Below are 17325 nucleotides of genomic sequence, written 5' to 3'. Positions count from 1 at the left end.
AGTAAGACCTTTTTATTTATTTATTTTTTTACTATGTTTACATACCCAACTCATAAATAATACAGAAGACAATGGTACTGAGACAAGGACAAACGTGACAACTACTGAGAAGGGGCTGCACCGAGGTGCAGCAGTGATGGTGGGGCATTGATGGCTCTGCCGACCTGAGGTCTCGGCATCACGGCCAGAAACACGTACCAAAAACAAAAGATAGAGCTGTAAGGGTCAGCAAAAATATAAAAAGAAAGCAAGGGCAAGCAGCAGCTAGTACTATTGTGCAGCGCATTCGTAGACCTGTGACTAACGACCACCCCTTTGGGCCAGAGAAATCGGTCTTTAGTGGCAGGTGGTCCTTAGTTAGAGGTTTGCACCGCGCAACCATAATTATGGGAATGTGAGACCGTCCGTGCCTGCCGTAGTGGTCTGTAGCACCAGGCCGGTCGCTAGTCACGGTGGTCTTTAGTTACAGGTTTTTCTGTACTCGTACTGTCTCAGTCTTCTGCTCCTCCTTGCCAATGGGCAACACACCGACCAGCGTGAAGTGCGAGACTCCAGAGTCTCGTTGTGTTCACAGTGTGAGCGCTGCAATGGTGGCAGCGGTGGTAATCGAATCCACGCCTCCGGAGAGACTGGAGTTGAGAGTCCGAGTGTGGCATGTGTACTTGCATGACTAAGAGCATTGCATTGCAGGACCGGGGGTGGCAGTTTTTCAGCTGACCTGGTCAAACGGTTGTGACGCGTTCACGCATTGTGTATGATAATAGTATGTGCACATGCCCTCCTCAGCATCAAACACACGCTGGTGGCCAAATGTTGGCCAAATGTTGGCCTGGCCAAAATGTTGGCCTGGCCAACTGGACCGGTTCCATCGCGACTGCATTGCATGCATTGAAGGCAGTAAGTACAATCTACTGCAGCATGCAGGACACACTAGCAACAGTTGCACTCACGATGAGTTGGAATTCGTGTAGTTCATGCCAATCCAGAACATCTGGCCGGCCGCCACCGGGCCGCACTTGGAAAAGACTTCCCTGGTTCCGTTGTTCGTGTCATCGTCGTGGATACTCAGCAGGTCGTAGGTCGTGCCGAGGGCACGGCACACTGCACGGGCCTCCTCCCAGCTGCGCCGTTCGGTAGCAAGCTGGCAGCCGTAATGGTGGATGCAATGGGTTGCTCCGCTGTCGTGGAAGAACTCGTACGCCGTGGAACAAACCGCTGCACAAAATCAAGTAAACAACAAGAGAAATGTAAAGCTAGGGTATTGCCAGTTGAGAGCTGCGTTCTACCTGGAATGCTCAATAAAGACAAGGATATGTTCTTCTGGCACTCCCTTTCCCTTCAACTCCCAAGAGTTTGCAGCTACCAAGCTTGACAGTAGATAGGATCATTCCCGTAGCTAGGCAAAAGATGTTACTTCAGTAACGTCTGGTTGTAGCCATGGTCCACACAGCTTTAAATCCGTGTTTGGTTGTTCGTTTGTTTGTGCCGTCGACATGCCTGGCGCTATCCCGTACCCCTACCGTGCCATCAAAGACAGCTGGCCACAAAATTCAATGACGAGCAGAACAACCCACGATGCTCAACAGCTGTTCAACACTGATTGGGTTAGGGCAATATAAACACGACATGCAGCGCTCACGCGTACAAAGGGTGAGTGCTGGCCAGTACTTGGAGACAGCCAATGAAATCCATAGTGGCAGCACCACAAATGTCCTAGAGTGCTGCGAGCTAATGAGGGTACTAATCAGGGGTAGACTGGTTTTTTTCTTTCTTTTTTTTTACGAGAAACCACGAACCTCGAGAACAGAATACTGCATGATAGAGGTGGTTGCAGACGCAACTGTGTATTGCACTGGCAGGGTCCTCTCAGGGTCAGGCTCATAGTTCTACTTACTTCGTCCAGCATCCACACAACAGGCTGAGAGAGAGAGAGATGGCATGTTCAAAGAGTGATGCACGAAAGGCAGAAAATAGAAAAGAGACAAAGCAGGGGAAAATGTTAATAAGCAATCGGGCAGAACTGGAACCCATTATCATAGCAATGTCTGCACTAGGATTTCAATTTTCAAACCACCAGGGTACACATTCCTGATGATAACCATCACCAGGAATGAAGTGGGCACACTAGTAAGGATTGGTAATCTCCTCGCAGCGCTCCTCATAAATTAACCCAGCCTAACCAGTGCGCCCACTTCATTCCTGGTGATGGATATTTTCATGACCGAAACGTTGAATTTTGTTCCCAAAATGTATTTGTGAGAAGCAGTGATTGAGTGTGAGCACACAAGCCACTTTTTTTACTTATTAAGCTTCGCCATGCATCCTAAAAGACTTTTAAAAAATATGTACACAAAAAATCACGGTTCGCGTGAGACTCGGCTGTAAACCGAGTTTTCCGCATCCGTAGGAATGCCACCACCCTTCAAGGATCAAGGCGAAGATGCAGCTCCTTAATCCGTGGGAGTGTATGTACCCAGTTGATGCATAAACAGTACTCCGCATGACTCCCAGCCGTGTCTCAAGTGACCCTGTGTTATTTTCACCAGCGGATCCCAGTACTGTAGAACTGCTAATTTTTGCGGGTAATTTTTTATGCGTTTTCTAAATCTGGACCAATTCGCGATAAAAATAATATTTAAGACATCCAGGTAACTTAGTTTCAGACTCTAAAGAGAACGATGACTAGTACTGGACATGCAAAATTTCGATTGGCACGGCAAAACGTTAGCGAAAACAATCTTATCGCTAACGCTGAGAATAGCGTGAGAATAAAAGATTTCAAACGACAACATCTCTGTGTCCGATCCCTGTGCCTGTAATTATTTTTCTCTTATTGGCCACAGGCCATCGTGAGAATAAAAGATTTCAAACGCTAGAATATCACCATTGACAAAATTAGCCGTCTTACAGTACACTCCTGTGGGTTATGTGTACCCCAAAGTTACGGGCACTTTTGTCAACCGGTCAACCTTTCGGAGAGTTTCAGTGGAAATATTGCTACTCCATTGTCGCTCCTTTGTGGAAAATCGACGCCACATGCCATAATAATGTATAATTATGGCCTTGCCCCCACCTGCTTTTTTCCCATGTACCGTATTTTTCCGGTAAATCGACCTTTTTTGACTAAAAATAGAAGTAGAAAGGGTGGGGGTCGACTTACAACCGGGATTTGACTTATAACCGGGAACTATAAGTATCTTACCAAAAATGACCTGCACTGCATGCACGAGTGCACCATGTGTACCCATTTTGCCAGTTTATTGGCCTTTTTCAAGGATTGGGACATTATACCCTCCAATAAGGAATGTTTACATGATTTGTTGATGTGTCAGTAGCAGGGAGTGGTTAGTAGTGCTTCTTTTGGTGAAAACTTCGAAACACAGAATTGAGACCTCCGGATACGGGGATCGACTTATAACCGAAGTCGACTTACAACCGGTAAAATACGGTAAATGAACGCGATTCAGAATTATGGACATTTCAAAGTAACATGCAGTGCCCGGTCCCGGACATAAATATAATTTTTTTAAATTGTTTATGGTTTTAAGGGGTCGTCCATAATTATCGAACTTTTTTTCACAAAACAAAACAATTTCGCTATGGCGTGGGAGGGGGTTGACCAATTTCGTTTCAGAAAACATTGATACATGTACATGGTCGATGGAGCAATGACACACTTGCAACTTTTGTTGTACATGTGTATGCATGTATGTCAACATTTTTTTTTGGCGTTCTGAGGGGGAGGGAGGGGTTGGGTCTAAACTAAAATAATTTGTTTTGGTGAAAAATGCTCGATATTTACGGATGGCCCCTTACACAATGCTACACTGGGCTGATCACACACGAGAAGGCAGCACCAGTCAGTGACATGAATCGCGCACGCACTAGGAAAACAGCAAGATGCCATGTCAAACCTAGAGGCTGGAGACTGGAGACTGACTGGCCGGCGCTGCTCCTGGCATGACAGCTATCATGCATGCACACGTGACAGTTCCCATGAAAAGCTGGCCCAAGCAGTGTCAGTAACACAGCTGCATGCCAGTTTTGACAGGTTCTCAACTTCCAAGAAAGCTCACCATTGCTCACAAGGCAGCCTCTTCAATGCTACTGAGCTGTGCCCACAACATGTCAATGTTGTGAAACCCATGCAGCATGATCACAAGGCAGACTCTTCAATGTTACTGAGCTGTGCCCACAACATGTCAATGTTGTGAAACCCATGCAGCATGATCACAAGGCAGACTCTTCAATGCTACTGAGCTGTGCCCACAACATATGTCAATGTTGTGAAACCCATGCAGCATGATGCACTAAGCGCAGTATATGCGTTGTATGGTACATGGTGCAAACAAATACATGATCATGCTCCTGGCATATGGGCGAAGTTGCTCCAATAAAACTTCCCAGGGTAAACAGTCCCACGCCAAGCAGAGAGTCTGAGACTTTCTCCTTCTGCGATCTACTGATATTGATATTGCTATCGCCACAAAGAAAGACACATCAATGTGGCGGTTTGAAGTTCTGCTCCTCGGTGACCCTGTTCGTAGGAAATGGCTTAGGTTGGTATCTCCTCTCTCAATGAGCCTGAGGCACTTCCCTGGAATATCACCCAGCAAAACAACTTCACTCGCTCTAGCTCTGCACTCACTGACCTCAACAAGGTCAGTGATTCAGTTCATGCTATCTCTCTCTCTCTCTCTCTCTCTCTCTCTCTCTCACTCACTCACTCACTCACTCACTCTCACTCTCTCACTCACTCTCTCACTCACTCTCTCACTCACTCTCTCACTCTCTCTCTCTCACTCTCTCTCTCTTTGTCTCTCTCTCTCTCTGAATAACTAAAGTTTGTATCAAACTAAAGTTTTCTTTCTGAACGTACGGGGTGACAGACCTCGAACAAAAACGAAATTTAGCACATAACGGGCCTGATGGTGGAGTGATCTAACGAAAGATTTCCCGAATGAAAATTTGTATACATTTTATACAGTATCTATCTACTTCAGTATCTCTCTCCCGCGCCCGCGCGCGCGCGCTCACACACACACACACAAACACACACACGCACTCTCTCTCTCTCACACACACACTCTCCCTAGCACTCTCTCTCTCTCTCTCTCTCTCTCTCTCTCTGTATCTCTCTCTCTGTCTGTGTGCCTCTCTGTCTCTATCTGTGTATCTTCTTCCTTTCCCAGTGTCTGCCTGAGAAAAAGATATAGACAGATAGACAACCAGACAGACAAATGGAGACAGAGAGAAAGAGGCAGACGCATCTGCACTAAGACTGGCTGCTGTGGTGCCCTTAGAGATACACAACGATACAACCTTCAAGGGTCGAATGAGAGTCAGACAAGGGTAATCGCACGAACACCGCCACCCTCCAGTACATCAAGTATCAACGGGGTATGCGGCTCCTTTTAAAGTGCCAGTCCAACTGAAAGTGGTGAAAAGATCAAACATCACATTCGCTCGGTGCACTTTACCCTGTTGACATGCCACAATTAGTACCCCATGGCCGTACAAGACAGACACATTTGTCCCATAAGCACACTAGGCTGTCTAGCCTTTGGAGAGGATGAATGGAATCCGATCCAGCGAGCTAATACACGTTGTGCAGCCCAAGACCTGCCAACACGGGGACAGTGAACTGGTGCAGGGCACAAACTTGACGCATGCCGGTCAGATTTCATTGAGTAGCGCTGTGCAGCATACGTAACATCACCCCCACACTGCACCATACGAGTGAGTTTGGCCGCTACGTTCAATTCCCTTCTTCAGACGGAGCTCTCAGGACACTGTGAGCACGGAGAGACTCTAGAGACTCAAATGTTTTTTTTTCCGGAATCATGAATTGAACTCAGCGCTCTGTGCCCTTCGCGGAAACGGTGTTTCCGTGTTTCTCATTGTGAACAAGACACTGCACTATTATACATACTGCCAACACGCAACCTTCGTACAACTGTCTATTCCTGGGCAGAGCTGTCAACTGCCTAACAGCAAACATCTGTCCGCTGACAGGCAATGTTCAGGAATCAGTTCCATGGAAAAGGGCTTGAGAGGTAGCTTCAGAAAAGGGAAGGGCACGTTATCGGAATACACAGTATGTACATCAGCACCAGGTCATAGTGACTTTAGAGTTCTTGTTGTGAACTCCAAGCTGGCATATGAATTGGAATTATGCATGATAAAATGTTGCCTGGACAGTGGACAGCGGACGTGTGTGTGTGTGTGTGTGTGTGTGTGTGTGTGTGTGTGTGTGTATCTATGTGTGCGTGTGTGTGGGGGGGGGGTGTACATGCGTGCACGTGTAGGCGAACGTGCGTGTATGTGTGATGCGCGTCTGTGGGTACGTGTGGAGGCGCGGGGAGCGGGATAAAGGGACTCCTCTGCACAGACCATTTTCCAACAAAAGCAAACATTTCGGATCAACAAGACAGAAAATCCGTTCTTGGCATTATTACCTTATCACTTTCAGGGCTCACCACGACCATACAAAGCGTCAATAACGGTCATTTGGATTTGACCAATCAGCGCACAGCAAAACGGGCTGTTTCTTGCAATTGTGGGGTGTTTTCTGAGTGGAGCTTGGCTGTATTCGTTGGTTTTAGACATTAGGCCATTGTGGATTCGTGTTCAGAAGGTTTGTCTTTGGGGGGTTACCGTCTCGAATTTTTCGATTTGGCCTTCGTTTGGCTGAGATCGGATGGTGAAATCACTCAAACGCGAAGGCGTGCAAACAAGTGAATGAAGAGAAAATTAGAAATCGGGGACGGTAAACCGATAGAGAATTCCAAGACCTTGAAAATGAGCTATCGATGATGAGAATCGGCCAAGGAGAACCGCTGTTCTACTATTTTGAAGACATCAAGGTCGGCCGTGCGTCGCCGCGCGCACCAAAAAAAAAATGGCAGCCGTGCGCATATCTTCAAGTGCAACAAGAAAGGGCGGAGGAGACAGCAAGCGTTCCAAGTGAAGAGTTTACCTTCGTGTTGACTCAAGCTAAGGACTCATGCCAGTCAGGGATCATACTAGTCACCTCTCATCATGGTCATGACTAAGGGATTCATTTGTGACAAGGAAACTCCCCACTCGCAGCGTGAAAGCTGCGAGGCCAAACAGAGAAGAGTGTGCCGAGTCGCGATCAGGAAACGCTGAGTTCTACTGACAACATTGGTTAGCTAGGCGCGGCAAATTGTTGTAGATGCCAGGACTCAAGTTCACCAGTACCCCACGGACATATCTTGGTCGACACCCACCAGCGGATTGAGAAAAATGACCAAGATTGCTTGGAGAAAGGACGTCTTCTCCGCGTGTCTTTCTCGACATCAAACAACAAGATTCGCTTCGGCACTGGCCCTTCGTTGTACAGAGTAGACCAGGAAGTCGTAAAATACCGGTATTTTACGACTAGACTGTACATCGCTGTACATCGATGAGCATGAACTCGGGTGCGTAGCCGCTATGACTGCACAAACTCTGGCTTTGGCGGCATTCAAAATGGTGGTCGACGCTTTTTGAATTTTGTATGGTCGTGGTGAGCCCTGACTTTGAGCAGGGTGTCTTTCCCACGATTTCGCCGTACATGTACAAGGTGGGTTTTCCTCTTGGCGAGAAGAGCCTCTGCATGCATCAACTACACGCCGTGTAGTTCGAATAGACCAATCCCGAAAAGATTGTCTGGGTTCGAAAGGGGGCATGTCACCTGAGAGTACACTGTACAACACATACATGGCACTACTTGATCAGCATGTGGCACAGGACGTGTTTGATAGTTCGCGTGTGAATGCAAGGGTAAGTACACGGTTTTCTCGTTAGTTGCATGCAAGAGAGACGATGCGACAGAAATCAAAGGCTTTGTAGTTTTCTCTCTCGCACTGGTAAAGGTCTGCTGTTGGAGTTGAAATGCTAAGACATAATCCTTGTTTCGCTCTTCTGTGTAGTGTGAAGAGGTCAACGAACATGTAGAGCTCACTTTGATGAAGTAGGCAAGGCTGTGAGCGCTGTGGCTCAAAGCGATAGGCCCTAAATCTTACGAGATATTTCGAGTGCTATTGTTTGTTGCGAGCGCTTCGTCTTCGATGAGTTCTGCCTCTTTCCTGGCAGCTGCCCTCCTATAGGACCAACCACGACGTGACTGTACTCATCTGCAGCCGATCAGTGTTATATTGCACAAGAAGATATCGTTTTCGCCAAGCCAGTGCCCCGCCAAAGACCATCGCCGTGTCACACCGTCGGAACGAGTTCATGATGAGAAACATCATTCGCGCGAGCGTGATGAAGAACTATTTCGAAAGACAACATAGTCTTTACCCCCGAGACGACAACTATGCGCACGTCCTGCAAGGGGAGAATGTCACCAGCGACATCAACGAAGACGACGGCAGTATTTCGGAAACCTGGAGTCAGCGGAGGTCGTCGAGCTCCTCCGCGACCCGGTACATGTACAGTAAAGGTGACATGTCGACACGAGCGTGCGGAAACACAGCATACACTGTAGCAATGTTGCGAGAGTTTGCGGAAGGAGTCCAAGTCGGGAAATCCATCAGCTCCAAAAGCTACCAGTAGGTGGGCGATGAGAGTCCAGCTTCAGACTACAACAGTCAGGACTTGTAAATAGTTGAACTTTGTGAAGCGGCAGATCGAGTTAGTTAGCTGAAATCGTAGCCTGTTGCAGTATGTCGGCGCTATGTAGCTTGCATTTTTTACGGAGAGTCCATCGCCACGCGAATGTTTCTCTCCTCACCGAGAGCTTGCTGGCCTCCAAACTCCGTCAGGGTCTGCCTAAGGTACCGAAGGTCCTTTGACTAGCTGCTGGCAGGACTCCATCAAATCCTTTAGCTTCAGCTCGGCGAGCAAAAGTCTCTCTCTCCTCCGCCATGAGCTGACACACACAAACTGAATACAAAACGATGCACTTCACACGTGCTGGCTTGCACGCGTGCCCCCTTTCACGAACCCAGACAATCTTTTCGGGATTGGTCTATTGCACACACTCACAGCGAACAGCGGCACCTATGTCTGTTTGCAAACTTCCCAAACGTGTGAACTAGGATGCATGCTGGCCCGATACGACGGCGAGAAACAGCGACCATGACGTTCGTTGACATAGAACGTGCAGCTCTCTAATCACTCCAAACGATTCTACACGGCCACCGTTTTCCCTAAGCTCATCCTTTCCTGGTACCGTTACAAAGGAAACATCGCAACACCTAGCTAAAACTAATTCAGAAGTAGTTTTGGACACGTTTTACGTTAGTGTTAGAAGCAGTATGCGTGTGGGTGGATTTTCTTCTTTCGCCTTGGGTAACGTGCGCGTCACAGTCGAACACTGACCCCATGTAGGGTCTACCAGCCAAGCCATAACGAGCAGTACCAGGATTACAAACACCTCAGGCTTTCAAGTGGAATACAGTGCATCACAGTCAATAACGTTACCTGTCATGAGCACCAGCAGAGCGGCTTGCAGAAGAACAGAGAGCCGCCCATCACGCTTCTCCATTGCTTGCCTGACTGTCACTGCAACCGCTTTCCCCCCTTTTACGCACTAATACTAGCTAACTTACTTTGCTCGCCTCGACCACGGAACTCGGAGGGGTGACTAGAGGGAACAGCAAACATCATCTCGCCGGGCGAAAGAGAACTTCATACCGACAGTCCATGCTTTATACAGCACACTTGACGAAATCTTCGACGTGAAAATGGCGAGCATACTTTCTACGCCGGCTTGTCAGACTTTTCTCACCTGGGGTTGGTGACACATGGACTTCTCGTGGAGTCGTGTGTGATGCACTGCAACTGATGCCATCATGTCAGTGATGGTGAGCCGTGAGCCTTGAGGTGACGCGTTCCAGACGATCTTTTTATCTTGGTGTTACCGGGTGAAAAAGTGGCGTGTCCGGAGCCAGAGCTACAGCTTTTTTTTTTCTTTTTTTTTTAAACTTTGTTTTACTTCGCAAAATCCAAACGGGAATTTCTTCCCAATGACAAGGTAGCGAAGATCTTAAGAGGGAAGAAAAAAAAAGACGGAGAGAGAGAAAAAAGAAGGAAAGAAAAAAGTGTGTATGCACTGGAAATGATAGTCAGCTGGAAATCGGATCCATTGTCAAACATGGCATTTGCTACTGTTCCATGTAGTCAACGAGCAATTGCGTAGGGTACTGCTGCAGCTTTGAAGGTCTCCAGAGTTGTGCTGGAGCGGACGTCTCCAGGTAATCTGTTCCATTTACCTGTAGCGTTGAAGGCGTACCTCGACTTGCCAGCGTTTGTTCTTGCAACTGGAAGACTGAGTCCGTCCTGCTGCTGAAGGCGGGTTTCTCTGGTCATTTGTGGAGTCATTAGTTCTGTGACGGACTGCGATGTCTCACCATGTAGGCTCTTCCACACAAGAGCTAAGGTGTTCTGGTGGAAGTGCTCTGACACCTGGAAAACTCCCAGCCGGGTCAGCAAAAGTTCAGCTGAGTGTCGCGTGGGCACACCGACGCGGACTGCTCGATTCAGCAGAACCTGCAGCCTCCTGGTCTCAGCACTCGACAGTGAGCCACTGAAAGGGGGCGAGGCGTATAGGGCGTCTGGCAGTACTACGGAGGTCACGTACCGTGCCCGTGCAGCTTCACTGAGGCAGCGGCGTGCGCGCCAGAGTGCCCCGATTTTCTGAGCCATCTTAGCTGCCACTTTGTCAATGTGCTCCTTGAATGTCAAAGTGCTGTCCACGGTCACTCCGAGATACTTGACTGAGGAGGCTTCTGGGAGGGGTGTTCTGTCGCAGGTGACTTTGATCGGTGGTGTTGGCTGTTTGCGTCCGGCATACACTGCTAGGAGATGACTCTTTGTCTCGTTGAGAATGAGGCCACGTTGACGTAGCCAGTCACTGAGCTTTGTGACTGCTGTGGAGAGATTAGCTGAGATGACATCCGTTGACGTGTGGATGAATTGAATCTCAATGTCGTCAGCAAATTGGATTGACTTTGCTGGCTCTACAACCGATGGGACATCCCGGGTATAGACACTGAACAGCAGGGGGCCAAGCACTGAGCCCTGTGGAACACCACATGTACACGGCTTCATGCCACTTTGGAGGGTGCCAAATCGGACATACTGCTGTCGGATGCTGAGATAGCTGGCAATCCATGACAATGCCCTGCCAGCTACGCCTAGCTAGAGGTGAAATGCGATGAATGCAGCTTGCTGTGATGTAATCCGCGACGCTGTGCATGCGGTGCTTTGCGACGATGCCCGCGAACTCAGTCACACTGGCTGAGGGTGTGTGCCGGTCAGTGAGATGCATGTACGTATAGGATATTGCACGGTTCCGAGGGGATTATTTTTCAAACCCCAAGGCGTGCAGCGCCGCGGGGATTATGAAAAATAATCCTCGCGGACATGTGATAATAAAATAATAAGACATCTGCATGTGATAATAAAATAATGAAATTATTCTATTTTCACATGCATCATGTCACACCAGATGCAGACTAGCTATAGAGTGGAAAGCGGTAGATCATCGCACATACTAAGCAGTAGTAGCTCTTTCCCAAAGACGCCATAATGTTTTGCAGCTTATGCTTTTCGCAACCTTTCCAAAGCAAGTGCTAGTTGCTGAAATCGAATCCATATTCTCAGAACAAACTCAAAAGTTACTAATATCGCAACCTAAAATAATTTAACTGGAGGGTTCTTGAACTTCTTGTGCAAAAACCACCAAAAAAGGAGCAGAAAATGGCAGAAGTGCAGCGACAGCAAACTCTTACACCCCTTCTTGCTGTGAACCACCACTTTACACAGCGCCAGTAGCCCGTTGTTGTTGTTGTTGTTGAATTCTTTATTCTCACGATGGCACCATCGCCAATAAGAGATTACATGAATAAAGTGTACACAAATGTCGATCCAGCTTGTATTACTGATTGCGGTTATCAAATTGTTGTCTCCTCGCCGTTTGTTCGAAGGTCATAATAATTATTATTAATATTATTGTTTGTGTTCGGAGGGTACTACATTATGTTGTATTTTCTCACTGAGAATGATAGAGGGGGGTTTTCACGTCAAAATGAGTCATCGATTGGCGTAAAACGCCAAACTTTCACCCTGAAATGCAGCTCGCTCGCGTCTTTCCAAAGCGCTAGCCAAACAACACGAGCGGATCTTTCGACTCACGTCAAATCATCCTGCAGCCTCACCTCCCTTTCCTGATTTCAAAGAATTATCCTAACTGCGCACAGCACTTAATTTAAGTATCATTCCTTTCTTTAGTATCATTCCTATACAAATCAATCGCCGGTCTTAGAGTTTTCGTTGCCATGTTTCCCTGCATACAGGTATACAATGGTTTGACGATCTTGCTTGATTTCTGCAGGAAACTTCGGCAGAGTCACCACCATCAGATGGTGTTCGGGCTATGCACAACTCTACTTCTCTTCCTGTCGATATTCATGCTGATCCTGTATTTTGAAAACCTTCCACAGCATGGCCTGGCATGCAAAGGACTAGCCATAGCCATGCACTTTCTCCTGCTCTCGTCATTCGTGTGGACGTCAGTGGATGCCACGTTCCTCTACAAGCAGATTGTGATCGTGTTTGCCGAGACAAAGCAAAATGTTAGATACACACTTCACTCGTTGGTTTTCGGTGAGTGGGACTTGTTTGTATGTGGCACATTCGCCGCCTTTGCAGTGCTTTGCCCCATGTGCCTCTGTCCGTAAGTGAGTAGGGTGTATTGTTATATGCTTGGTTATGGCTTGGAATACCCCTCCTTGCTGCATATATGTCCCCTCTTAGAAAATGCTTGCAGCTAAGCTCCTAGTCCACAGTGCAACGAATTTGGTCGATGAATAAGAATCTTTTACGGGCAACAAAACACATTTGCTAAGATGAAGGATGTTGACGCAAATGAAGAAAAATAATTGAATGAAAGAAAGAAACTTCAGTAGCTGACATCAACGATCAGCACTACGGAACGTATTTGGTGCATTGTTGAAGGAGTGGACGAATACAGACACCACTGCTATGAGTTTTAATACCACACGTGGACGTCACGACGCTGATGCACAATGATCAGGATGTAATGCAATGACACTACGCCCTTGACTTGGCTCCTGCAATTCATTCAAACGCCGCTCACACCCAATGGCTATCAATTAACCACTAATATAAAGCGGCATGAAGACAGCACAATGTTTGCCAAATGTATCACACGCACTCTATTATTGGGGCGGTCTGGAACCCGGCACTGAGCACAACTGCTGTCCTTTTCTCTGAGTCACATACGACTCAATGGGGAAGGGCCAGATGCCAGACATTTGACACCACTATTTCCACAGCAATTGGCGAAGAGTATCACACCACTAATTGTCGCCGACATGGTGCCCAGTGGACCGAGATCGGGGCAAGTGAGATACCAGTGTATCACTATTGCAATGATATGAAGTTTGAATGGAATTATCAGTGGCTATTGTATTTTTTTGGTTATTTCAAGATGGCTAATATTTATCCTCTCTCCTCCTGTTCTCTCCCAAACAGTATTGCCATTGCTTGTGGTGTCTGTATCTGCTGGAGTAACGCTGGCTGACGCATACGGAGGAGAGAATATGTAAGCTTATCGCCTTCTTAGTATTTGACCCCACTAATTTCCCTGATACCTAAGCGGTCAAATATATCGCGTATTTGACTGCTTAGTCAAATACACAATATATTTGACTACTTATATTTGACTCCTTAGAACTTCTTGGACTTAGAAATTTTCTCTCCAACTTAGAAAAAGAAATTTTGAAGAAAGCAGAAATACACAAGATGGGATTCGAACCCACAACCATGTGAATCTCAGTCACTCTTCCTTACCACCCAGCCACTGTGCTACCGATGCTGACCTTAGTTTAAACAATGACCTTGATCCTGCAATGCCGTACAATGTGGTATAGGCTATAGTATAATATTGGAATTACAAGGATAAGTCGTATATGAAGAGAAACTATTGCGTGGAGAACACGATAAATAGATTATAGACCTCATAGTTGGTCTATACAGGATATATAGACCTCGTAAAAGACCTCGGGGAACCTCGGTCTTTTACTCGGTCTATATATCCTGTATAGACCTCCTAACCGGTCTATAATCTATACATAGACCTCATAGTTGGTCTATACAGGATATATAGACCTCGTAAAAGACCTCGGGGGACCTCGGTCTTTTACTCGGTCTATATATCCTGTATAGACCTCCTAACCGGTCTATAATCTATACTTATTTTTCAGAACAGCATGTTATTTCATTGGTTGATGGGGCCCTTGCTGTGCCTTCAACACAGCAACTATTGCTGTAGATTAATGGGGATTTGTCATGCACAATGGTATGAATTCACAGTTATAGACTGAGTAATGTCAATTTGTACTGTGCACCAAATAACTTCGGTAGAGCTTGAAGATTCAGGTACTAGTATTGCGTGGAGAAGCGGACCTTTATCACATTGCTTAGTAGTATGTTATAATTATTGTGATGCACGTCGTGTTTTTTTTCGTTTTTCTAAACTTTTTCAGCTGCTGGATTCGTTCCGACCCGGTCTTCTACGGTGCGTTGGTTGCACCGATGTCGCTGTGCCTAGGATACAATCTGGTTATCCTCGCTACTGTCGTCATCACTCTGCAGAGACGTGGCAAGAATCTGGCTACAGCATCAACAAACGCGAGGAAGGGAAAGAAGGCTCTCCTCCGTGTAGTGGTGTCGATCTCCATCCTGCTCGGCCTTACATGGGTATTCGGATTCCTAGTGCTTGCTGACGACAATATTGTCTTCCAGTACGTGTTTGCCATCCTGAACTGTCTACAGGGCCTGTTCATCTTCGTACACGTCATTCGGGGCCAGGATGCCAAGAAGGGTGTCGAGGAGGTTCTCTCCTCTCGCAAGACAAAGACTGGCTCGACCACCAAATCTACTGGACTCCTCAGCTTCATACTTCGAGGGCGCAATACTAGGGCCAGTAGCACGACTGACAGAAGGAGCATCAGCAGCGGCACAAATGCGAAGAAGGGAACTGGCGGCGTTAAGGGAGTGCGAGGCATTAAAGGCGGCAGCCGTAGCAGCAACGGCAAAGTTAGCAAAATTCCCGATAGTGCTGAACTTGACACTTTGGAGATGGTGACGTTTAAAACACCAGTAAGAACGAAGAGCACAGCAGAGAGAGGCGGTCATGCAACATCTCATACTACACCAACAAGAAGACCTTCAAGCCTGGCCACAACGCAAGACAGGCATGGAAATCTTCTGCCAAACTTCAGTCAGTCACCGACAACCGATGACGAAGGAAGCTTCTTTGTACATTCTCAATCGCCGGTTGATCTTCCAGACATCAGCAACCTTCTGCCACCAGGAACCCCTACATCGGAGTGGCGTGAGAGTTTTGAACTGTCGCCACTGAATTCCATCACAACCAGCCCATCAACAGCCGAGCAAAGCGTGTTGAAAAGCCAACGAACACAGTCATTCCGCAACTTCAAATTTGAGCAATATAAAGGTTTATCTGGTGACGTTTACACCACGGTAGTAGATCTTGCGCCAAAAGTCAGTTCGGAAGATGAGGAGTAACACTTGACCTAGCACGAACCAGTCACCAAGCACCCGAAAAGCACTACATTTTCTAAACATTTTAACTCTTCCAAATATGATTGATCTCAGAAAATCTTCTCAATTTGGCCTAAGCATTTCGATTTAGATACTAGTAGCTAAAATGTAACATTTCCCATTATTCCCTTTCCAATTTACTTTATTTTACGCACGTTGGATACACTGTAGTACTCTGGTGTTTACCTGATCTTTGTTCATATGAACATTCTTGTTGCATAATAATATCCAGCTCAGTTATTTCACAAATGGGATTCCTAGCTGAAAGCACAAATTATTGTAGTTGGGAAACCTTTCAGTGAATCTTTATTGAATTATTTTCCAACGCGAGTTCAATGATAAGCATCTAGCGCTATCATGAGCTACCCCAACTTTCTCTGCGTAAGCATACTACATGATTATAATTATCACATTTCTGCATTATTACGCTACTGTGCCGATAATGATCACAGTGGGCGATCTTATACTTCTCCCAAAACGTATGTCTATCTCGCGCCTCTACTTCTCCCACATCTGGCGGACTCTGAACCAGTGATTTGGAATGGAATCGCGTCAACTATTAATTTTACTGATCACTAGTATCAACGCAATGATAGAGCGAAAAGATTACTTGTACTGTCTTTACAAATATTCCACAGTTGCCACTGTATTGGAAACTGCGCATGAACTGGTATAAACCCGCAGAACCAGTCAAGAAAAGAAAACAATCTGTATGGTCTGGCACGAGCGCCTTCACGTGACACTAAACGTTACAAAAGTTCTCAAAACAATGTCAATGTGGCGGGAAATTGCACCAGATAATCATGATACTCTCTATCTCTTACTTAGAGCGATGACCACCGGACACTTCAGTTGCATGATTGGTCGCCAGGGTCAGTGCACAGACATTATAAGCCATATGAGTCATTCGGTATGTGAATCTCACACGGGCCTGCAACTAATACTTGCGAGAAATCGTAGCACGCTGAACCGAATCCCTGGAAACGAATCCACTAGAACTCTGGATAGAAAAGACTTACTGTTGTGTTGTTTGAAGTTTTATTTTACATCGCAAACCAAACGGGCATTGATGCCCAATATTATGATGGTGTCTGGTATATAAAAGCCTGTCTCGTATAGAAGTCTGTTTTGAGTTTTTTTTCTTAAGCCTCTTATACGGGCAATCACAGAACATGATTTCACTGGCCTGACCGCGGCAACAACTGCAAAGCAAAACAAGAGTACAAGCCTGATACACTGTCAGCACATACATGTACATGTACCGGTATGCCTTGTTTAGTACTGCCATTCATAGAGATACGTGGTTCGAATACCGGTAGAAGCCTGACTTGAATGGAAGCCTAGCACTGGACCCGGCTTCCACGGGAATAACCACGGCTGTTATACGGGACAATACGATTAGGACTTTGGAATGGTGTAGGAAATGACACCGAACAAGCGCAACCCACCGCACTCGCGCGATTAGAGCTCTCTCTCTTGAGTAGTGCCCCTGTCTCCGAGAGCCGGTGGAAAAATAAAGCGCTCTCTTCACTAATGCCCCCCCCCCCACCCCTCCTTGTAGCCAAGCGCATGTGCAAGTTTGTGCTAGTCTGGTGTTATTTTGCTAATTTTCTTGTCCATGCCACTGCACTGGTGGTTTCAGGATTAAAATGCAGTTCTTGTTGTCGCTTCTAATGAACCTTGAGAAACTTGACAGTTTACAGTAAACTGTAGACTCTGCCT

General features: G+C 46.7%; 2 protein-coding genes across 2 annotated transcripts in view; one reads left to right on the top strand and one right to left on the bottom strand.

The window, feature by feature from the left end:
• LOC135829298 (hemicentin-1-like) overlaps window positions 1-9637 on the bottom strand; it is an 86913-nt gene extending 77276 nt beyond the window's left edge. Inside the window, exons 1-3 of the mRNA XM_065341701.1 lie at window positions 9433-9637; window positions 1895-1918; window positions 951-1215 (exon numbers count right to left, since the gene is read on the bottom strand). Of these exons, the coding sequence (XP_065197773.1) occupies window positions 951-1215; window positions 1895-1918; window positions 9433-9496 (353 nt within the window). The 5' untranslated portion in view covers window positions 9497-9637. The remainder of the gene's footprint in view (window positions 1-950; window positions 1216-1894; window positions 1919-9432) is intronic.
• A 2715-nt stretch (window positions 9638-12352) lies between these two features.
• LOC135829484 (adhesion G protein-coupled receptor E5-like) lies at window positions 12353-16083 on the top strand. The gene is made up of 3 exons (XM_065341890.1): window positions 12353-12618; window positions 13510-13579; window positions 14523-16083. Exons 1-3 carry the CDS (start codon window positions 12375-12377, stop codon window positions 15565-15567), a joined length of 1359 nt encoding a protein of 452 aa, XP_065197962.1. The 5' UTR covers window positions 12353-12374; the 3' UTR covers window positions 15568-16083.
• The last annotated feature ends 1242 nt before the right edge of the window (window positions 16084-17325 follow it).

The sequence above is a fragment of the Sycon ciliatum genome, chromosome 13, assembly GCF_964019385.1.
Source record: "Sycon ciliatum chromosome 13, ocSycCili1.1, whole genome shotgun sequence".
Classification (NCBI taxonomy): Eukaryota; Metazoa; Porifera; class Calcarea; order Leucosolenida; family Sycettidae; genus Sycon; species Sycon ciliatum.
This window is presented reverse-complemented; position numbering and strand designations above follow the sequence as displayed.